General features: G+C 38.8%; 1 protein-coding gene across 6 annotated transcripts in view; it reads left to right on the top strand.

Annotated features, from left to right (window-relative positions):
* Window positions 1-22,410, top strand: part of NAA25 (N-alpha-acetyltransferase 25, NatB auxiliary subunit) — a 46,279-nt gene extending 23,869 nt beyond the window's left edge. For 4 of the 6 annotated variants that reach the window (XM_039505177.1, XM_039505175.1, XM_039505176.1 and 1 more), the window contains exons 12-24: window positions 1,429-1,636; window positions 2,164-2,253; window positions 3,813-3,993; window positions 5,310-5,409; window positions 10,256-10,407; window positions 11,153-11,278; window positions 11,604-11,847; window positions 12,062-12,185; window positions 12,575-12,640; window positions 14,186-14,283; window positions 14,829-14,939; window positions 16,042-16,188; window positions 19,162-22,407. In XM_039505177.1, the coding sequence (XP_039361111.1) occupies window positions 1,429-1,636; window positions 2,164-2,253; window positions 3,813-3,993; window positions 5,310-5,409; window positions 10,256-10,407; window positions 11,153-11,278; window positions 11,604-11,847; window positions 12,062-12,185; window positions 12,575-12,640; window positions 14,186-14,283; window positions 14,829-14,939; window positions 16,042-16,188; window positions 19,162-19,284 (1,770 nt within the window). In that variant the 3' untranslated portion in view covers window positions 19,285-22,407. Of the gene's footprint in view, window positions 1-1,428; window positions 1,637-2,163; window positions 2,254-3,812; window positions 3,994-5,309; window positions 5,410-10,255; window positions 10,408-11,152; window positions 11,279-11,603; window positions 11,848-12,061; window positions 12,186-12,574; window positions 12,641-14,185; window positions 14,284-14,828; window positions 14,940-16,041; window positions 16,189-19,161 lie in introns of all 6 variants that reach the window. The other 2 variants (XM_039505173.1, XM_039505172.1) reach the window with 1 other exon arrangement.
* Window positions 22,411-24,279: the final 1,869 nt, after the last annotated feature.

Genomic DNA, 24,279 nt, shown 5'->3' on the forward strand with positions numbered 1-24,279 from the left:
GTTGATTTTAGTAGCGCATAACCTCTCCTCACTCTTGTTCAAGTTGTCACAGTCTGAGATATACAGTAGAGCCCAAAATATCACCATAAAGAGGTTTATTCTCCCTGTATAAACATGCACAGCTACCATTGAAGCAATGTGAGTTAAACATGAGCGTCAAGGGAAGATAAACCTCCATAGAATTAACTTTAGTGTCTATCTAAAATATCAGAATGAATAAGATTGGCTTCTTAGATAATAGGACTTGTGTTACTATTGTGTTAAACATTGTCCTTCTTTCCTTCTCCCCTTGTCTGTCCTTGTTCATGCTCTGTGTCTAGTTGTAAATACTCCCTGGGAAAATGTCTTTCTCTTAATCTGTGCCAAGTACCAGGACTAGTTAGGGGACTAAGTAATAACACTGTAGCAGATCTGAGTGACCGAATGGACACATCAGCATCAATTGAGAGAGATGACTGAAACACTATTTATATTTCTTCCAGAATCTTTCTGACCCCTACCTTATTTAAACTTAAATTGAGAGAGGATTTCAGCAGAGTCATGAGCAGCTTGGTAGATGACTTCAGCCTCTGGGAATCCTGCCACTCAACTCCTTGTTCTTCTAAAAGCCATTGTTGTATATTTCTTGGAGATGGGAGTTAGATTAAAAAGTCCTGAATCAATCAAAGGCTGTTAACAAAATCTATGTAAACTACATATGGGCATTGTCTATATTAGGGATCCCTCTGTTGCTAATATCGGCTCAGCTCCCCCAATGGTGGTAATGTTGGTAGCCCTACTATAGATAGGCTGCTGCCAACACTTTAAGCCCCGTGTTATCTAACTTGTTCAGAGCAGGTATAATCATCATGGTGTTAAAGCCATTGTTAGCTAGGAGAAAATGATGGTAACATTTTGCAAGTGTAATTTTAAAAATGACTCATTTTAATTCCTAAAGTACTGAACAAGTGTAATTTAAAAAATGACTCATTTTAATTCCTAAAGTACTGAACAAGTTTAATTCTAACTTACCCTGTCTTGAGAGAGTTAATTCCTTGGAAAGAGTTGTATGGTTGGTACTGATAAATATGATTTTTAATAAATAATAATAGAATTTAATTTCTACTTGGGGCTCAAAGTTAGCAAGGCATGGAGCATTCTGGCCACAATCCAGCAAAGCACATGAAGACATAGTTAACTTTAAGCCTGTGTGTAGTCTCATTGACTTTTTTGGTACTTCCTGCATTCTTAGGCTCAGGATCCGAATGTGAACCATCTTGAGGAGTGAGCCCTCTAACTTCACATTTCAATGCCGTTTTAATTATGGAGTTGTTACAACACCTCCATAATCTCATTTTGTCCCAGTTTCTGAACATGGCTATAAGACTTGCTGTTTTCTTGAGGTGACTAAGTGCATTGCAGAATTTAACACTTGTGTTTCCTTTCCAGTTCATCAGTCAGTTGCTGGGAATTATTCCTTTGTCAGCACCAGCAGAGGGTAAACTTGCACTGCCAGCTGACATCAAAGCTTTGCAACAACACTTGTGTGTGGTTCAGCTAACAAGATTGCTTGGTCTCTATCACACCATTGACAAAAAACAAAAGCTGAGTGCAGTCCGGGAGCTGATGTTAAGATACCAGCATGGATTGGAGTTTGGTAAGAAAATCTTGAAACTAGTGCATTGCAGTTAATTCATATTTAGACTTTATGGGCCAAATTTCCAAAAGCTTGTCACTTTTTGTAACATTTTTCAATTTTACCAAAAAGAAAGTAGTAGTTGTATTTGCATCTGGTTGAAAAGCTCTTTGTCTTTAAACAATCCTCTGTGGAGTCTGTAACCCCAGACCCTGCAGTACTTAGTTAGTATAGAAGAGCCTGGAAGTGAAACTCACTAGAAACAAAAGTGAAACAATCCCATTCCCTGTCCACTTTGAGGGAACTGCAAAAAGCATAAATGAGGAAAAGCAACACGTTGACAATTAGTAACAGATGTAAGGAAACTTGGGATTTCAAAAATAATTAACCTGACAATGTCCCTTTAGAAATGTCATCTGGTGGGCTGAAAGGCTGCCAATTTACCTCAATTTACATAGCGATGTGAGAAATGATGGCCCTGTTTATTGGATGTAATGATTTTGATAATACATGTACTATGCGGGGTGACGCTCTTTTTTCCTCTATAGGGAAATCTTGTTTGAAAACTGAATTGCAGTTTTCAGATTATTACTGTCTGCTTGCAGTTCACCTGCTTCTGGATATGTGGCTAGAGGCAGGTAAGTCCCTTCAGTCTTATTCTTCTTAAAACCTATATGAATAATTTTCTGTTTCTACATGTGTGTTCTGCATCCCTTGAACAGGAGGGCTGAACCTTGCTTCCTTGAAATCTGAGTTGTAGTTCCTACTTATTGGGCAGACGGTGTCACTGTTGAGTCACTCAGCATTAGTCTGTTGTTCCCAAGCATAGCCAGGGTCCATCTCCCTGAGGCTTAACTCCCTTCTTGTCCAAAACTTATTTTACAAACAGTGCTTAAATTGCTTAACTTAGACGTTAGATACACATCTCTGTTATAGCCTTAAATAACTAACTATTACTATTGATTATGTGTATTACATTAGCTCAGTGCTGTTCTGATCTATAGGACGATACAGTCCCTGCTCCAAAGACCTTACAAGCTAAAAACAAAAAGCAAAGTTTGGGGGCAAGGATACAACATTACAAGTGAAGGGTTTGAGTGTGTGGGGGTGTGACAATGGTCAGCATGTGGCTTGTTAGTTCTGTGGGTTTGGGATTTTTTCTGCATAAACTATCCCCTGCTGTTTAAAGTATCCTCTTCTGAGCTGGTGTTTCCTTACCCAAAACTCATTTGAAACCTGATATTTTTTTAAGAATTTCAATTTTTAAGTCCCAGTAAAATCCTTGGAACTCTGCCTCCTTGCTTAGGACTCCCCCCTTCATCCTTCCTCAGTCCAGCCTCTCTCTGTACCCTTCTGCAGAGAATCTGCCCCCTCCCTTCTGCACAGCCGCCTCTTCACTTAAGAGAAATTTAAAAGTCTCTCCTGACATCAGACTGCTGGCATTGCATTAGTATTCACCCTTTGGTATTACTGATTGAGGGACCATGGCCACAGACATCTCCCCAAAGTCCTGGCTCAATAGTGGTTGAGGGTTAGGGAGCTCCTCCTACCCCCTGGTGGTATGACAGCTACTGCCTCTCCTTTCTGCAGAATGCTTGGTCCTTCATCCTGGGAAATCTCATGGAGAGCTCCAGCCCACAAGGTTCTCCAGGGAGGATGGCAGGTGGAGCCACATGCCCTGAAATTCCTGGCTCTGTTGGGGGCAGGGAGTATCCAGTTAACTCCCTCTCCATGGTGCTTAAAGGCACCCTTAATCTTCTGATGTGGTTACAGTCTACAAACCCTAAATGGTCCAGGAGTCATTTAACAGAGGGTCATTCTCTCACTGTCATACACTGCTGGTGTGTGGGGTCTGCACTCTGTGGTGGATGGTAGTGGAAGACCCAGGCACCTGGAACTAGCTCCTTCTAGCAGGTGCCTGTTGCATTCAGGCTGAATTCTAATAATGTATTTTTAAGGTACCTACATGCCTTGTTTTGGTGCCGAGTGTAATACCATTTATTTAGACATTCGTATAATTCAAAGTAGCTTGAAGAGACAAGAGTAACATGCAGGCAGCATGGGAAATGTTTGAGGAGCAATGAGAGAGGTTTTTCAACCCAGTGTAATTGTTGTGCCAGTTTCAAACCCTGCTCTCTGTTAAATACCCCCCCTGTTCACACCTAATGTCTGTGTGTGCTTGTCTTCTCATCACCAGGTGAAGAGATGGCCGTGTGGCAGTCCTTGACTTTATTAGAAGAAGGATTAACCCACAGTCCTTCTAATGCTCAGTTCAAATTGCTGCTCATTCGAATTTACTGCATGCTTGGTGCATTTGAACCTGTTGTGGAGCTTTATTCCAGCCTTGATGCTAAGCACATACAGCACGACACCATCGGGTGGGTAGTATATACTCAGAATAATTGGTCACACTGGCTCTCCACTAACCATGCTCACAATTTTTAAATGTTCTATTTTCAGTTTTCTTTAGAATTACAAACCAGTAATTGTTGTTAAAAGGATCACTCCGTGCTGGAAGGATCAGCTCAGCCCTTCCACCTTTTGAAATGGGTAAAATGAGTACCATGCAGTTCACACTGGGGAGGGGAAGAGAGGTCTGTTAGATGAGATCTTAAAAACCAAGATCTTGTCTTTTGGTGGACAGTGAAGATCCCATGGAGTTTTTAATAAGGTGGGGGATTTATCCTGGCCCCCTTGAATCAGATTTCCCCTACTGTCCCTATGGTTTTTCAGCATGCTTTGCCACTTAGCCCCAGAGGGAGCCATGTTTCTGTGAGGCTTTATCAAAATAGCATGTGGGATTAATGGTGCTTTTGTAAATGTGAGTTAGTATTACATGTAAAACACAGACCTAAAATCTTTTTCAGCTCCACCATAATGTCCCTCAATCCATTTCTAGTTCTGCCATTTGTTTCTTATATGGTTTTATGTTGGTTACTTTTAAATCTTAATACCTCTGAGTGAAGGGGACCTACTTATTGATTGCCTTCTTTGAAAATGCCTTTTGAATTTGTATGCCTGGTATGGAGGCAAAACTTAGCTCTGACATACAGTGCTGGTCATGCAGTCTCAAGACTGTGCTGTGGTAAAACACAGGTCTGGTCTACATTACAGACCTATATTGCTATAACTGCATTGCTCAGGGCTGTGAAAAATTCACACCTCGAGCAACATCATTATACCAACCTACACACACACCACGTGTAGACAGCACTATGTTGGCAAGAGAGGTTCTCCCACCAACATAGCTACTGCCTCTCAGGGAAGTGGAATAACTAAGCCAACAGGCTTAGAGCATCTTCATTAAAGCAGTGTAGCTGTGCCAGTGCATTTTAAATGTAGACTTGCCCACAGATCACAAGTGCAGGGAAGGGTCTTGAAGCTTTTTTTGTGGATATCAACTTAAAAAAGCTTTTGCCCCTTGGATCAGATAGAAGGAGGAGCTCTGTGTCCTGCAGATCCTGGTTAGGCGAAATTAGAATTTAATAATAATAAAGAGGAACCTTTACAGTTAAAAAAAAAAAATTTGAGATGAACATTGTCAAATTCCCATTACCTTGTAACTCCCTTGAGAATTGTATATGAAGACAGAAGCTGTGCTGTGATTCTCTGGTCAATGAGACTCTTAATGAAATTCATATTCTCAGGGCATTGTGTGACAGTGTATAATTCAAATTATTGTGTTATATTTCAGTTACCTTCTGACACGCTATGCAGAGTCCCTGGGTCAATATGCTGCTGCATCCCAATCCTGCAATTTTGCACTCAGGTTTTTCCACTCCAACCAGAAAGATGTAAGTGACACTAATTTCTCTCATGACTCCCAACAAAGCAGTTGTGTCCAAGTTACTACGAAAAGAACATGCATGTGATAGAAAGATTTATACAGGATTTGCTGTGGATGGATCACAATAGAAAAACTGGATCTATAACATAGCAGCTTGTTGTGGCTATAGCAAAGCTTTGCCTCAGCTTTTTGTTTTCTGTTCAGAAAGGTTTATAATTCTACCACAAAACTTCATTGCTTGCTGGAATTCTGCTTCTGACCTTTCATTTTCTAAAAGCCAATATATTATAAATTTATTTCAGAAGTGCTCCTATGGCCATTTTAGATAGAATGGCTAAAGAATAGTGATTTCTGTATTACTATAAATAAAAAATAACATGGCAAGTGACTAGTCCATGATGGCATAAATTCATATTTAGCATTTTGGAAAGTTACGTGGCAGCACAGGTTGATAACAGAGATCCCGGTGGCATGAATGAGTGGTGGCAGTAGACTGGTTGAAGCAGGATAATTTATGTATGGTTAGTCTCAGTAGTGCAGGTTGTCATAATAGTGCAGTAAATATGTAGGGAATAGGGTGAGAGTATGAAGAGAGGAAAAATTAAACTAACTTTATTGAAAACTGGCTTCAATAAAGCAGAACAGACGTAAAAATTAGCTGCAATACTTTGAAACAGTAAATAAAGATGAGGATTTAGGATTCTGCAGTGCTAATGGAAACACATTTCAACTGCCACCACCAGGCCAGCAGAGTGAAAGGTGGCGTGACTTGCAGGAAAGTCTTCCTGATTTAAAGATGAGTCTCTCAACTATAATGGGGTTCTTTGGAGTGGGGCTAATGAAAGAGCAACTGAACTCCCTGAAGAGCATTTGGTACTTCTTAAAATGTGCATGCACATGGCTAGGCCTCCAGAAAAATTCAGTTGCTTGCTTGTGACTCTTAACACATTTTAATTATTATTGTCATGACACTCTTATTTGTGAAATACATTTCCTGGAAGAATCTTGGTGTAGCCGTAGGAAAAATATCAGTGTTGTTCCACAATTGCATTGTCAGTTTTTTGTTTGTTTGTTTAAACATGACTAGATATAGAAGTACTGATATTTAGGCTCATTTCTTTAGTCTTGGGGTGAGTATTTATTAGGCAATTAGGAATAGAAGAAATTGCTCTAATCTGTAACAGTTGTTACATGATTGTATATAAGTGTTGCTCGCCACGATGAATTCAGGAGGTAAATTTTGTACCACAGAATGAATTTTAATACCTAGCACTTACATGGTACTGCTTTACAAACGTTGATCATCACAACATCCCTGAGAGGTAAGTAATAGAAAATTATCCCCATTTTACTGATGTGAGGAAACTGAGGTACAGAATGACTGATTTTCCTACACTTCGAGTCATTGTCTGAGCTGGGATTAGAATTTAGGAATTCTTGGCTCCCAGTGGATGGTTTAAAACTCATTTTGTCCTTCTAACATCAAATACAAATGTAAGGGTTATCTGTACTGTGTAGAAATGCATGTATGATGCATATAATGCAGTCATTGCATAGAAGAATCTCCTTGGTCTGTCAATAGCTAAGTTCTTTCAATGTGTAAGGTTTCTGTAATGCTTTAACTGACCTCTAAGGGTGGAAATAGAAGTGGTGATCTTAGTTGCAAAATGTGTCCGCAACTGATACGGAAAAGATCTTGTGACAATGGGGCAGAGAACTCCACTTGTGCAGCAGACATGCTGGCTGGCCGACAACTTAGCTTTCTCTTGTGTTTACTTGCCTGTTTTTTTGTTTTCCTCTGCTGAACTTATTTGTCAAGATCATTAGGACTGTGTGTGATGAGTGTGCCCTCATTATACTGGAACAAAATTCTGGATGGAAACATTAATTTTTTTGATAGATGAGTCTTGGATTTATCAACGTAGTGGCTTTTCTTTTTGTTTCATTGAGAAGTTACTCTTGCTTTTGTTAAGCCATGTTTGATCTGTTTCCAAGTAATTCAGTGGAAGAGACTGCAATTCAGGACAAAGTGACTTTCATTGATAAAAAGTTTGACAGCAACATGCCAAGAAGGAAGAATAAAGATTTGAAGAAAACACCTAATGGACATAATTCTCTTGACAGAGTGCACTAAAGACTGTAAAGCGGCAAGAAGCCATATTGACTGGGAAAAGAGCTCTGATTCAGCTAACGCCAGGCTGCATTACTGCCTCTAGGCACCAATTTAGGCGAAGGTTCTTCTGATCAGTATGACTTATAAAAATGCTTGGGATGGAGAAGACTCAGTTGCCCTTTTCTGTCACTCAGGGCACATATCCATATAAAGATCTATTGAATCGCATTCCATGTGGTATTGGGACACTCTTGGCAGGAGGCGCACTATTCAGAATCTGGTGTGTCAGTTCAGTTTTCAGAATTCGTGGAATACTTCTTACCTGGATTAGTGTATTGGTTTACTCTCATCTCAAAGAATTGGAATCAAAGTGGAAAAAGATGCATTTGGACTATCCACTTCTTTCTACAGTTAGTCTGAAGACACAGTTTTGAAGACCTACACATGTCATTTTTCTTCTCAAGGATACAGAATTCCAGACAAGTCATTAAAGGCGACTGACTAGTAGCGTCCTTGATTTCTGAAAGACAAGCATTGATTTACTCTATCGTCTGACCTGAACAGTTTCCAGTACTCACCAGTTTTAGATTTGTTTAATGGAAACTACACTACTGTAAGCATTACCAGCTTGCCTGTAGTATTTATCTTTAAATCCTGTCTGTTGGCAAATTGCAGGAGACAAAGGTTCATTTCCAGAGTTTTATTTGAATAGAACGATGTCATGTCAACAGTGAAAAAATAGGGCTTCTAATAGAGGTCACACCTTGACTGTCGTTAGTTCAGAATCTGCCTGCAGTTTTCATTCCCTCCTGCTGTTCAGTTAGGGGGTTGCCTCTTCATCCTACTAACAGTTCTGACGTCAGCTTCCTGGATCCCCTTCTAGTTCCACAGCAACATCTACCTGCAATGTTAAAGGAGGACTATTCTTTAAAAGTTACCTTTCTAGCTGGGTTAAGATACTGCCTGATGCCTGTTCCTTACTTTTTAGATTCTTGTTTGGAAGGCTTGAAATTTCACCAAAACATGTGTCTCCACCATACTGTCCAAATACAGAACACACTAAACGTGCCCTGTAGTGTTTTGTTCATCGGACTTTGCCTGAAACAGTACATTTGGGGTTTAAATTGAGTGATCTCACATAAAAGTGCAGTTCTTAGTGAACAGTACTGATCATCTTAAACTAATGCATTTTTCAGCTTGCTTGCTGAATGTATGCCCCCTGGTAAGGTGAATTAAACTGACAAGGTGACCAACATTAAGGAATCCTGTGGGGTGCACTATTCAACAGTCTTGAATATTCCTGTTCTGAGAGAGACCAGGAGGAAAAGAGGCAGTATTGCTGTACTTGACCAAAACTAAAAAGGCAACTTCATCCTTTTCAAGAGAGTCCTTCTTTAAATCTGCAGAATCACAAGTAATCTCTTTAATTTTCTTGTGTCCGTCCGTCTTTAATTTCTCCAGATACTGCAGGCAAACAGAGCACCGAGGTGTCCCATGGGGATTTAAAAGCCGCGTCGATGCAGTTGAATTAGCGCCCATGGCGCAATCCCGCAGCCTGAAATGAATTCTACAAGGCTGTTTATCAGAGGGTATGTTGTTGAATATTGGCATATTTTTCATATTATGCAAATAACCAAATTGCTTGGTAAAAAGACAGGGAGAGAACTGGCTAAACGGACATTCCCTGTTTTTGGCAAACATACGGTGACATTTGGCTTTAAGTACAGTCTCTCAAACTCTTCAGGTTCAATCAGTTGGTATAGCGTATTATAGACACACACTGGTGACTTGATCTGGTGTATGTCAGGTGTGAGTTCATCCCATAATCTTTCATTTGTGGTTTTCATTCTGATTTTCCAGAATTTCTCATTGATAGAGTAATTCTGGTAAAGTATCTATCTTGTCTTGGTGCATGAATTGCTTCCTATGTCTTTATATTTTGATATTTACATCAAAATAAGTGCTCATTTTGGGCTCCCTACTCATATAAATCTCTTCATGGGGAACACTTGGATGGGCCTGAAATCTTGGTTTAAAGCTTTTATTGTTGCATTTCGTTGGCGAGGGGAGGCAAACTAATGCATGGATTCTGATGTTTCCTTTGGGATTTAGATTGTATTGAGATGTAATGTGTACACGCCGCATGGTGTTATCCTGTGATGCTGTATTCAAAACCTAATAAAAATGAGAAGCAAAAGTGTAGCATGAGTAATTTTTTAAACCTATGTGAAAGTGACACACAATGGCACATGCCCAAGTCAGACGCAGGAAAATCTGGGGTAGATTTATTTTGGTTATAATGGATTTTCTCAATGAAATGGTTGCATTTTGTTCGAGATGCCCCCACTTTCTATAGCATGCATAACAAGATCTCAAGAAAAGAGGAAGCTTCCACAATTAAAAAAAAAAAAAGTTGCCTTTCAGTTTTAGGGGTGGCACCAACTTGCGGTTTCTTAGTGATGGCTCTTTTATTTAATAACGAAATTGGTAGCTTGCTAGACACACTATCCCAGGGTACAGTCTGCTTTTGCTAAAGGAGAGCAGCGAAGCTTACACCACTATCTGTGTCTGGGAGGCTTGGGCAAGCAGAACTGCACATTTCTCCCGAGTGATAAGTGCTTGATAGACTCTACACCTTCAGATTCATGGCAATTTGATTTGGCTGTAACCCTGTTAAGACTCTAGTTGTTTTTACGTTATCATGGCAACTAATACGGAGATGATGTGTGTTCCTTCCTAGACCTCAGAATATATTATTCAAGCCTACAAGTATGGTGCATTTGAGAAGATCCCAGAATTCATTGCTTTTAGGAACAGGCTGAACACTTCACTTCACTTTGCACAAGTCCGCACTGAACGGATGTTGTTAGACCTCTTACTTGAAGCAAATATGTAAGTATGGCAGCGACAAAAGTACAGTAACTCAAACAGTAAACCAGTCAGGGGTTCTGCATGGGAAGGGCAGCCTTTCCTGAACGGGTACGTCTTGTCTACCTGGTACAAGTCATCAGAGTTGCTTTCCTTGTAAGCCTTAGGCTGGTCTACACTACAAAATTAGGCTGGCTTAACTGCATCACTCAGGTGTGTGAAAAATCCACACCCTTTAGCAGCATAGTTAAGCCAACCTAAGTCCCTGCATAGGCAGGGCTAGGTGAACAGAAGAATTCTTCCATTAACCTAGCTACTGCTTCTCAGGGAGGTGGGTTGCACTGTAGTTGTGCTACTGCAGCATTATAAGTGTAGACAAGCCCTAATTTTCCCCATCTGTAAAATGTGTTATACTACTAGGGTACCTCAAAGGGATGTTGGGAGGTTTAACGTTTGAGGTGCTCTGATGGAATATGCTATTGAAGTACAACATAGACTCATTTATTATAATAAAAACTTTATCCAATACTTCTAATCCCTCCAATAACATTTACTACCTTCAGTACAAGCTCCAGTTAATCCATGTTAGTTGCTAGTTTGCTGTCCCCACCAGCGTTCTATCTCTTTAACACTAGTAGCTAGGTTTGACTTTTCTATATGGTAGCTAACAGTTATGTGCTCTGTAGAGAGTATAGACTATATCAGTGGGTTGGGCTTTCACCTTAGCTATTAAACATTTGGTTTAATGATACTAATATTTATGTGCTAGATCAACCAGTTTAGAAGAAAGTATAAAGTCCATGAGTCTGAGTCCAGAGGAAGATGATATTCCATGGAAAGATTTGCATGACAACAGAGATCTAACAGTCTTATTTAATTGGGACCCAAAAGACAGGTGAGTACAAAGGCCTGCAGGGGTCAGTCTTTCAGAAATGTGTTTTAGGGAGAAAATCATTTCAAGATAAATTCCAAGTGTCACTTAAATATTTTCTAGGCTGGCTAACTGCACATTTAACAAGAGCATCATTTACAATTTCTAACAGTGCTCTCCTCTTATTTATTCACATTAATACCATTCCCTGAATTTCCATTCATTCCCACCTTTCCACATGGGATTCCAAAGCTCTGCACCAGAGTAGGATAAAAGATGTTCATGGAAGCTTGCTACTGTTATGAATATAAAACATTTTGTCTAAAAACCTTTTGGTGCCTTTCTCTAGGGACATTTCTGAGAAGCATAGGAAACGGTCATTGGAGGAAGAAACCATCTGGTTGCAAATCCGATCTTTAACTTTAAGGCTAGTAAGCGGACTCCCAACGCTTAGTCATACTGTTCACCCAAAGAACTCTGAAAAGACTGCTGAAAATGGTGTCTCGTCCAAAATTGATACAATACGGTCTCTGCTTCAACAACTGGAAACAGCAGTGGATTCAGGGAAGCAGTTTCTTGAGCAGAAAATTCAGGTACCTGTTAAGGAAAAGTGATCCCAGAATCTTTAATGCCCATGAATGCAAGCACAGAAACTCAGTGCATCTTGTAACATTCTGCAGGCTGCAACATTCACTTAACTGATCCTGAGTTTGTAGCTTTTGAAATCTGAGATGTGCCAAAGAACAATACTGTTTTCTGTTTAAGGAAAAGCTGCAACATCTTTCTTTTTCTTTCCTTCTTGTCTAGTATCCTGTCCTTGGCCCTCCTCCTACCCGAATGGCTGGCTTCTTCAGTAATGGCAGCTGTCAGTGCCAGACTAGCTTGTTTTATCTTGTTAGTGATATTTATGAACTAGATACCAGTGGCTTAGGTAAGTGTTTGTGTTGCAGGGAGGTTAAACCAATGTGTGTGGGGTGTCGGATGGGGTGGAGGTGTATCTAAACAGTTTCAAAATGGCTTTGCATTTAGTTAATAAATTATATTAATGAGTTGGAAACAAATTGATAAACCAACCATGTGTAGAGTGACCATTTTTTGTGTAACACTTCAGGTTGTGAAGAAAATCACAGATTTAATCTTGCGTGCTTATGTGTTTAAGTCTTCCTGAATTTTCTTACAATTATATTAATGTACCAGTCAGTCACACTTGAAGCATTCCATACAGTGCATATTTTTGTGGGGTTTTTTAATTGTTTTGTATTTTGAAGCAGAAAAAACATTATTTAAAAAAGATGTATTTGTACATTTTTTTTATTTCAGAAGATTCAACAGAAATCCAAGAGAGGATAGGGAATAGTTTTAAATCTTTACTAGAACAATTAACAGGTAAGTAATAGTTTGGGAATAAACATTTATAGCCAAGGTGACACTTCAAACAGTGATTTTAAAATTTAAAATGACTCACATTAGGCTTCTTTGATAATGTCATCCTTAAATTGCTGGAGGCTGAGAATGGTATTATGTCCTGTTGTTTTATTGCCACCCCCCACTCCCTCCCCTCCCACCCCCAAATAAATAAATAAACAAACAAATAGAACCGTGGGTTTATACCAGTCACACACTGGAATTCTAGTTTGTTGGTTGTGGTGGTATAAGAATAATCCAAATGATTTATCTGCTGTTTAGAAATATTCTTTCTTCATTCCAGACATTAAGGTAATTTTGAAGCGAAAAGTCAGTCATTACAGCTCTAGATTGCATTGTTAAGCACAGAATGGTTTTGTTATACTACCCAGCACCCTATACAGCAGCAAAGCCAAATGCTCTGGCACTTCTGTGTGTGGGGTTATAATCTAACATTTGTTTAAAGGGGAAGAGAAAACCCTAAAAGGATTTTAATGAAATTTGTCAATTTGTAATGGCCAAAAGTTACCAACGTATGATTGCTGCCTGGTATTGTGTGAAATGGGTTAGAACTGAGTCCAGTTCCCAGCATGCAGGGGTCTGTATATCTCACAAACCACCACCAAGGCACTAACTGGCAACCTTGTTGGCAGCCCTAGCAGAGGGAGCAAGGGGTGAATGAACCTTCCCTTCAGGTCAAGGTTAGGGCATTCTGGTGAGATGCGGTTGGGAAGTTGGTACTGCCTCTGCTGTATCAGGTTTGTGCATAATAAGGAGCTGTGTTCCCTAGGTCTGTCAGTCCAGCACCCTTCACAAGCACTAAAATCGCGCACACAAGGTTTAAACTAATCCTGTAACTGAGTAAAAGCACTTAGCAAGTTTAAAGGTAAAATTCTGTATGTAAAGAGAACTGCCTGCATGATAACAGGAAGAACACCAAGCCACCAGAATATCAGTAAGTGGAAGAGAGCTGGATTTCTCTCACTGACATTAGTGAGAATGCTGTGAAAATGCAGTAAGAGAGTCTTAATCAGTCAGCAAAGGACAGTCATGTAAAACTGGCCTTTTACTGTTCTTAACCTTCCTTATATTCTCCCTCATCTCCACCTGTAGCTATCTTTCTTCCTGTAAGCAGACCGCCTGGGTTTTGATTTAAACCAGTTTATTATTAAAAACCTGCAGGTGAACCTGTTTGCTGGCAAATGTTGGGTTATCTGACTTCCTACTCCATTTCTGGCTGTACTGATGTGACAGGTGCACGTAATTACAAATGCACAAGACAATAGAAAAAAATCGCATACCAAGTTTTTGACAAAGGCTTTACATTACAGATTCATTCAGAAATTATTTTAAAACTGTATCCACTCTAGAAGTAGTCTTTGGTTAACTGTATCCTGTCATACACTAGTTTGAAATCGGTCTTTTTGTAGCTTCATGTAGTTTATTAAAATGTGTACCACATCGAAAATATGTAAGCATCTGTGTTGATCCTTATTCTGAACATAAGAATTGTCTTCCTTTTTTCAGAGTTGTTCAATAAATGTAAAGGTGACTTGATGGAAGTCAGAGATGGCATCTTGAAAACTCATCCAAACATTTTAGAAAACTTAGTCTTCTTTGTTGAGGTAAGCATTTTTCATTTACTGCAGTTCTTGGTCGCTTTGGAAATTCCTGCTGTTCTAATTTAATTGTTCTGTTTTACAACAATCCAAATTACAAGATGAAATCTGTATCCTGCTCTCTTCTGAGTTCTACCTTGTGGCTCCCTGAACCCTGCCTTTTCACATTGAGCTTTATACAAATAATCATGATGATGATGCAAAAATAAAACCTGACTTCCAGACTTGGAATTAAGACAGGAGAATATCAAGATTCCTAAAGTTTTGTTTCTTGAAGGGGTCTGGTGTAATTTTTGGGAAATGAGATGTAGATGAAGATAATGGTAAAATATTTTAGAATTGACGGTGCTCAGGACTTTAGCATAATAAATGAAGTGCACAGATCCCAATTTTTTATGTACAACTATGGAAACCATCTCTCCATTCCCTTTATATCCCAATTACTGTATTTTAAGTCTTTAATAAAGGGCATAATTTTGAACTTAAAAATGGCTCCAGTAGTATTAATTCTATTTGTACCAGACTTGTACATCTGTTTTTCTTCCTTTCAGACAATGTCCATCACCCTATGGGTGTCAAGTTACTGTGATAGTGTCCTGCGACCCTTCAAATCGAGCTTACAGAAAAAGAAAAAGAAAAAAAAAGAAACCAGTGTAGTTATGGTAGGCAACTCAATGGAGACATGAGTTCTAATCCTATGATGCTTCCGTAAAGGGAATGGGTGCAATTTTCAAAAGCACTGAAGTCCTACTTTCAAAAGTGACTAAGAGCTTAACCTCCATTAAGGGGCTCTCCTAAACCACTTTTGAAAGTGGGACTTGTAAGTTGCTTATGTGCTTTTGAAAATTAATGGGAAAATGCAACATTATGGAATATATCATAACCAACACTGCTGAGTGTATGCATTAGCCTGTTGGATAGAGTTAGTATGATTTCTATTTTGTATATAACCATCTTAAGTCCAAGGTTGGTGCAGTTTCCAAACTCACAAAAAAAGTTTTTCAAGATAAAAGCTTCTAAAATGAAGATACTATCAAGTTACATAATATTTTTCATCTTCAGAGGGGTTTTTTGGTTTTTTTTTGTTTTTTGTTTTTTTTACAAACATTAACTACAAATGAAATGTAATTTTGAACAGTGCTAGTTGGGAAAAAAAATCACTGAAAAATTCCGTTGGAAAATGCCAGGTGGTCTAAACTGAAACCTGTCATGGAAATATATCTGTTTCGATGAAACTTTCCTCAAGAAGGTTTCTTAGATCCAGGCTGAATCAGGCTGAGCAGCGATTTGAATCTGGCTTCCCACATCCCAGGTGCATGCCCCAACCACTGGGCAATAGAGTCAGACTCTCTCTGGCCTAGTGAATGTTTAATTATTTATACCAAGTGGAACAACTCCAACAGGAGTGATTGAGCTACTGACTGGCTCTATAGCCTGGTGGTTAGCGCATGCATCTGGGATGTGGGAGACCTAGGCCCAAACCTGAGTCTCCCAGGTACATGCCTGAACTACTGGGCTTAGAGTCAGTTTCATTATATAGCATCATAATAACAAAATTCTAAGAGCTCAGTTTTTCACAAAATGGAAATGCTTGCCGGCCTGTCAGCCAGCACTACTTTTTAAGCTATATTTGAATAGGATATTTGTGGGTTTGGACACAAATGAATCATTTTATTTTAAAATAGTGACTTGAGTGTCATATACAAAAATATTTAAAATGGGTGTAAAAGTGTGTTTTAATATCACTTTTTACTGTTTCCGTAGCCTCCTGTATTTACCAGGTTTTTGGATTATGTTACTGAGCTACAGACGTTAACTTCCAATGTTATAGATCATATCAAAGGGCTCGAAATAATTCTGACTGCACTTAAACTTGAAGAACTGTCCATAGATGACACTTTACTTTCACAGGTAAGACACTGTACCTTATTTTATGTGATTTCTTTTAAAAACAAAAAAATAAACCTAGAGAATATCTCTTGGCTACTTTACCTTCTTCTTTAAATGTTACCTATTGAAAAAGCTTTATAACCACTGATGTGACTGACTCAGTTGTTTGCTGCTAGCTAAAAAGAATAGTGTCACAGTTGGTTGAAACTGACCCAGAGTGGTAAAGTTCCTACCTGTGGAGCCCAGCATAGTAACTTTCCCTAAACTGATCATTTCTTGCTTATTTCCACAAATTGATTAATTTAAAAAATGTTACTGGAACCTGAGAATTGTAAACCTATGTATCTTTTTTTTTTTAAGTGAGTTGAGTATGGGGACAACAAAATGCTGTGTGTGACATTAATTTGTTGCCATGAAAATGAATGTTCTTATTTTCAGTATGGAAAGACATGACAACATCAAATAATAAAGGCCAGCACAGTTGTGACAGGAAATCCTTTTGGTTCAATTATTTCTGACTAATAAAAATTGCCAGGGAAATTACTGAATCCATATGAAAGAAAATGGCTCTCCCGTCTAACTCTTAGCGGTTTAGTGGGCATCAAGGACAGGAATCTATAGGTCCCAGACACGTCAGGCACAATATGTGTTAAGATATATATGAAAATTATTCCCAGTGAAGAAATCTTTTTGAAGCAGTGAATGCTGCTCTGATTAAATGAGGGAGAAGATGCCCAAGAGGACACAGATATTATGAACACCAGCAGGACATTATCCTCCATCCTCCACTGTCCACTTGTGTCTTCTGTTCTGAAAAAAAATAATGGCCTGCCTCTCTTCAGCCTCTCTCTGGCGCTCAAAATATCATTTGGTGGTGGAGGATCAGATCAGAGAGAGAGAGTCTGAGACAAATTTAAAAATCTTTAGACTTTTATTTTTCTTTCTTTTAAATGTGTTCTGAAGTTTTCTAGTGTTCTTTGGTCACCTTAGGTTACCTTTTCACCTTAAGTTTGAAAAGCAAGTCACAAGTCAAAAGTCATAGTGAGATTTTTTTTTGATTTTTATTTTTTTAATTTTTACAAAATAGAAATAAGAATAATTATGCTCTCTTGCTCTCAAATGCTGCCCTAAAATAGCTAAAGCTGGGGGGCTTTTTAATTAATTATTAAAATTAAGAAATGAACTATATATAATATATGTATAATGAAGAAGAAGAAAAAAAAAGAAAAAAGAGAAGTGAAGTGCTGTGAAGCTGCTCAAAACACTGAATGGGCAGTGTTTGTAGCCGCAAAACTGTCATTGACTCTGGAAAATAGACGCGTAGCACAGTTATAGAATCAGATCTGTGGGGCTGTTGCTTTCACACTGTCTGTTTCTGTCCTTACTCCCTTTTTTTTTTTTTTTTTTTAGGCTTTACAGAAGAACGAAGAGAAAGATTCCTAAAAAAAAAAAAAAACACACTTCTTTTGTTTGCATTCAAGTGCTTGCATCTTTTCTCTCTTCTGACTGATGAAAGATTAAAAAAAAAAAAAATTTTATTTTCATTGTTGACCATGATTTTTTGATTTTTGTTGTGTACAATTTCCACCATGTCTGTTGGTCTTTCTCTTCTCTGTTGCTGCTGTGTTTAAAATCTTTAATATAAAAAAAAAACTGTACATTATAAAAAAAAAACTGGGGGGGCAAAAATGAAGCCTTTTTATTTTTTTTTTTTTATCAACTAGACTTCAAAGAAAATGTGAAGGGATAGGACAATTTGAAGTGTTTTCTAGAATTGCCTTAGCACTTCAAACCTTATTGTTTTTCTGCTCCTTTAATGATCTAGGAGTGGCACAAATAAGCAGAAAGTTAACTCATTGTCAGCAAATTCTACACATTTCCTTTATGTTCTGCCAAGCATTGAGGGAATTTGGAAATCAGAAATGCAGAAGCCTAAAGAAAACATAAGTTTCACATGTATTGATTTTTCTGGTACCCTGAAGAATGCATTGGCTGGGAGTTTTGTGGGGTTTTCCTACCTGCATACTATGTTTGTTATGCTATTCATTATTTATACTTTACTGGGAGAGTGTCAGTGTGCATAAGCTGTATAACATTACTTGGGGCCAGAGTTTCAAAGGGGTGGGTGGGTGTGTACACATGCACACCAGAAAATTGTGAATGCACGCAATTACTGGTGTTTTTGAAAAGGTCATTGAAGTTTGTGTCAGCTGAATCAGACAAGTTCGCCACAGGAAAAGACTCCAGTAGTGGGAAGGCAGTAGAGAGAGTCTCAGGCAGCTCCTCACTGCTGGAGCCTTTCCCTGCAGCAAGAAAAGACTCTGGGAGGGAGATTTCCCTCCTGCTAGCGTCTTTCCTCACTTCAGTGAAAGGCTCTGGCAGTGTGGAGCTGCTGAAGCCTTTTCCCGTTGCCGGAGTCTATCCCTGACGTGTAGCTACACACTACAGCATGGACACCGCTTGCTTTTCACTGCAGCATCTAGCTACACATACCCTACGCACCACCACCAGTGGAGTATTTTGTAGACATAGCCTTAGTCTTATGAAAACTTAGATTTCAGCAATTTGTTTTGTATTTAAGAGACTTCCTGCTTTAATAAATAATTTCTGGATTAAAATGTCTGTCTTGTAACTGACTTGGGGTTAAGGGAAGCCATTTTTTGGCATTAAATTAATTCTACAAGGATGTTTCCTGCAAGTGTCAAGAAATTTTGATGTGCTAATAATCCTGTGATAGGTAAAATTAACATTAACTTAAGTTTAAAAAAAATTACTTCTTGTGGGGTTTTTATTCTGGATTGACGAGCTTTCTGATCTTTTTAGTAAATTCAAACTATTACCACAACCCCCTTACAATGTACTGAGACTTCAAACTGGACTTTTTTCTCCATTTCAATATTTGCAAAGAGGGTGTGGGGAATTTTACAGAGGAATTTAAAATACAAAATGGTCTTTAGCCTGCAGGGTGAATGACTGTGTTTTCTTGATTTGCAGGAAGAAAAAAAGTTTACAAAGACTGTGCAAGGAAAGGTCCAGAGCAGTTACCAGCACTCAATTCAGGAAATTGGGGAGCTGCTGAAAAAGAGACTTGATACCATAAAAAAACTAAAGATTTAAGAAATGCACCCCAGGCATAAGGACTTCACAACAGAGTGACACCATAATCCCAGGCAGAAGCAACATCCAACATACCATCACTTTAATCCAGAACTTCCTCATAAATGCATGAAGGACTTTAATCATAAATATTTTTTTTAGGTATTAAAGATATATTCAGCTGATTAAATTATTGTACATAAACCAGAAGCAGGGACCCTCCATCAGGGTTTGACCACTTTTTATACATGTTCATAAGCATATTGCAACAGGAAAAATTCAATTTTCTTCCCTTTTGGTCTCCAGAGACAACTGGAGATAATCTTTAGAAGCAGCAATAGAAATCCAGTATAAAGCATATATCTCAAAGGAGTTGTATTTTCATCTGCCATACAGTGTTTATAGGTTTTATATGGTCCTTGCCTTAGAAAAGCAGAAATTGTAGATGCCCACATTCAACCTTAGAGCATATTGTGTGGCCTCTTCCACTAAAGCAGGTTAGTTCTGGAGCTGTCTATTCTATTGACAAGCCACGTGGCCCTGCTGAAAAAGACTTGATCTCATGTGGGTCCAGCAGGGAGAGATGATGTTATATTGGAAGCACATCTTTTATTTAGGCATATACTGCCTTCCGGTGATGCTCATCATTAACTGAAGAGGGTCAGAGTAAGTCATGCTTAGTACTGATGCAGTTTCCTCTAAGATTGAACCCCAGCGATTGTTGGAGGAAGGGGGTGGTGTTAGTTTACATACAGATTGTTTCTAGTGGAAAGGTGGTTCAAAAAATTACAAGCCTGATCACTGTTTCAGCAAAAATCTAGAGGCAATGTACCTAATATCTGCAGTGAAGTCTGACACCACTGACTCTGATCTCATGTCAGTTTCATGTAAAACAGTAATTGTGACTTTAAAAGGGGCTTGAAATTTTAAGACTAAGTACTTAAATAATTTTAATGGAATTGAGTCCTGTCAACTTTCTATGGCTGTAAGTTGGCAGAAGTAATTTTTGCTTCCAGTGTGGTATGAGGCTGAGAATGTTACTCTTTTGTTTGTAACTGTTTCCTTTTGTAACTGATTTTTTATGATTATCAAAGTATAGACACATTAGTCATTCTGTTAGAGAAATGTAATTGCATCATCCGATCCCATAAAATCTGCATTTCTGCTATTTTAATTTAAAGAGTAATACAGACACACTTATAAAACAAATAGGCACAAATATGAACATGTTGCACCTAGGATGTGAGGGACACTTGAGACTTTTACAGATTTCTTATCTTCTGATTAAAGAAAAGCAAGTATAATCTGAAATCTATATTTAAAGTTTTAAGAGAGCTGACAATCCTAGTGGTGTTCTCTTCTGAATACATTTTGTTAGAAATGCTAGAATGTTGACGAGAGTATTTTTTTAAAAGCCCTGTGTAAAATTTCAAGTTGCTGCTCTTGCTGGATTTAGTTTTACTTTGCCCCTTCCTAAAAGAGAACGAGGACTTCCTCCAAGTTGTTTGAATTGTGATGGATGTGCTTATGATGTAGATGCAGTGTCTGGTAAGTGCTTTGGGCCGGGGGAAAACAATACCAAAATGTATTAACTCTGTTTTATAGTGAAACATCTTTCCTGAGCAAACTATCTTATATGTTTGTATGGAAATACTTTTGGAAAGACAAGTGTGCTATTTACATTAAAACAAGACTCATGACTGAAGTTGATCATTTGAAATGCATAGTTTAAGTGAAAGCAGTCCCATCACTAAGATTGCACAGTGGCACTGAGGTGAAGTCTGCACTAGGCTTTTTGGCTAAAATATTCACACCTTGCAAACACCAGTAGGACTCACTAGTATAGACAGGGCTCCAGGCAAACACTGACACTTTTAAGTACCAAGTTGCAGAGAGCTCTGAACACGACCAGACAGTGCAGTAGTCTATGCTGGAGTTCCTGTCCATCGTTGCTACTACCAGCGGAACTGAACAGTAGACAATTTTAGTGAAGTAAGTTTAGACTACAAGCCTTAAAGCCTTGTGTACGCTAGAAAGCAGAACTTGCTAAACATGTTTTTCAGCGTCAGTTCCCTTTGAACAAGATTGCAACCACTGGGTTATACATCTGGCTGTGTTAATTTTAGTCAGCTGGCTTGAGTTCTGAGAGTGGGTGGAACCAAGCATCAGTCACACTTTCAGAAATGGCACTGAACATGCTTGTGTTCAGTCTGCACTAGCATTTAAACCTTGCTCAATACCAGTTCAGGAGGAATGTTCATTTTTTCCCAGATTACAGCTGTTTTCCCACTTCCACTTGCAGCCACCCAATTGACCCTAAGCCTAATGTCAAACAGTGTGATTCTTTTGTTACACAGTAGATGTTTCTGTACTAATTCTCTAGCATGAAAATCAGATGCTCTTAAAACTCCAGGGTTTGTCTATAAAAGAGGCAACTAGATGGGTATGCAGAAATGGCTGACTAATTCCTGAGCCTTTGGGAATCTTTTCTCAATCCCTATAAATTGTGTACAGTTAAATATATATTTCTTACTAAAGTAAAGAGCATTTTCCCCCTCCAGCACATACACCTTCACTGGGATTTGATAGGAAATCCAGGGTATAACCCATTGCTGCTGTTATCCTTTTTGTGGTTAAATGAACCATATGTTTAGAAAAGCTACCAAGACTACTGTTTACAGACTGAAAATTATTGCTTTTATACTACTGGGATCATGAGCCAAGATCCTTCTACAGATTTCCTCCTCAATTGATTTCTTTGCTTTAAATCATTTGTCTGATGTGGATAAAGGTGACGAGTTCTCCATCTACCTTTCTCTTCATAAAGAAAAATTTGCAATGCCTACCTGTATTGCCCATTGTTTTTGTATCTTTTTAGCAGTTTTAACTGTTCAAAAATTGCATTTATATTTTGCAATCATTGTTAAATCATGATTTATTTTAAGCTTCATTAATATAAAAGGGTTTTTTGTTACAGTCTGCAGCCTTATCTGAACTTTTCTCTTCCTGATTATTTGTTGTAATTTATGACTGTGGAAGTTATGTATGCTTCAGCCTTCTACGGAATTAAGTGACACAACCACAAGTGATCTGCTTTAAACTGGATGGGTTTATAATTTATATAAAAGTCAGTTTCGTTATAAATTAGTTTTGCTGCCTTTCATTTTCTGTCTGGATCTTTGGAAATAGTTGAAGTCCTTCTCTTCACCATTTCACTTTATAATGCTAATCTCCCATCAAACTCTGAGCCAGATGCTCCCTTTATTGCATGAAGGGGAGTAAAAGTTGCCTGAAAACAGAACAGGGGGGAAGGAAAACAAGCTTTGTGCAAAATAAGGGAATGGCTTGCTGGCAGGAGTGGAATTGGGAAGCAGATGTTCTGTGGCATGTTCATATGGCAGTGTGTTGAAGAAACTTTCAGTGTCAGTTTATGCGTTACTTGCACCCCACCCAAGTTTTTAAAGACAAGTAAAGGAAGAAGTAGGAACTTGCAGTATGATGCAGCCAGTGGAATTATGATAGAGTAGCCCTGGCGTCAGGGACAGCTTGAACAACAATATGTGGCATCTGGGAGTCGGTATCACTGGCCCCCATCTGGCTGTCAGTGCCCTGTCCACTCCAACACGCAATACACTGATAGAAGCAATATGCCCTTGTTTCCTCAAGCCATGTCTTGTGCTGCTTTCTCTCTTTCCTTACAGAGAAGATCTGACCCTTGCACACTCAGAACTTAATCTTGAGTTTACCATCTCCATTTACTCTCTTAAATGTTATGTGAACACAGTGACGTTGAAAGTTGCCAGAGTCTAGTTACTGTACCAGCAGCGGCATGACCAGTTTCCCCTAAACCCCATGCCTCTGGATGCAAGTCAACTCTGATGTGGAGGGGATCAGGTATGGTTAATTAGTTACTATCCTCTGGTAAACCATTTGCTCTGCTAAAAGGATATATTTTAGGTGACAGTTACGCTTGTTAAACCTTTCTCCTCATTCGTGTTTAGAAATGTACCACTTGAAACTGAAACCTGTTTAACAGAAACTTCTACACATTAATTCCTTGCTGACCTGCTGCCAATTATTTTTATTTTAAATGCTACAATATTTGTGGATAAGAACACAGAAATCCATTAACAATACACTTCCCTTTATCTCCCCCCTCCTCTTTTTTTTGTGTGTGTGTAGTGACTCTAAAGCTGCACTACCAAAGGTTTAGAAAAGTTTAACTGGGTAGTAGCAAAGAAAGGTACCTGAATTATATATACATAGGGTGACCAGATGGCCTGATATTGGGATCCTCCTGATATTAAGGGCTATACCCATCCACCCACCCATGTTAAAAAAAACAAAAATCACACTTGCTATCTGGTCACTTTATGCACACAGAACAGAACAACCCTAATTATCCAAATAGCTCAAGGGCCATTTCTGAAATGTGGCTCAACTTAAATAAGGCTATAGTGGCATTGCATTTTGTGTGCATGTCAGTTAAGTACATTTCACCCCACAGTGTAAGCATCAGGTGCAGGCAAAGGTTCTCATTTCTCTGTAAATCTCCCATCTTAACAAGAGTGGTCTTACAGTGTTCTGTTTGCCATTACACAGACCCACTCTTCCATTCACAATTGTTTCACGGTCCTGTGGCAACTACTGCCATTGCTTATATAGAAAAGCAATAAATTATTTATGTTTCAGCTCTTTATAATACAATGTACTAGCTGGAAACTAGGAGAGGAGCCTGCACCAGGTAACCAGACCCCTCTCCACACGTCAGCAAGCACTTTCCCTATGCTGGTCTCTGTACCATAATTTAGGAATGGCTGTTCTAAGGTTTGGGGGGGGGGTTACACTAGAGAATTTTAGCCCAAAAATTTCCCCTGGTACTTATGCCCTGCTCAGCTGCACAGGTGCTGAGGCACCGCTTTACTTAACATAATAAAAATGCCCAAGGATGCTGCAGCCTTGTCTTCCTGGTGCAGCCCAACCGGTGGTAGGCTAAGCACTGAGTGAGGGCGGTTT

This window comes from Mauremys reevesii, linkage group 18 (assembly GCF_016161935.1).
Source record: "Mauremys reevesii isolate NIE-2019 linkage group 18, ASM1616193v1, whole genome shotgun sequence".
NCBI classification, from domain to species: Eukaryota; Metazoa; Chordata; order Testudines; family Geoemydidae; genus Mauremys; species Mauremys reevesii.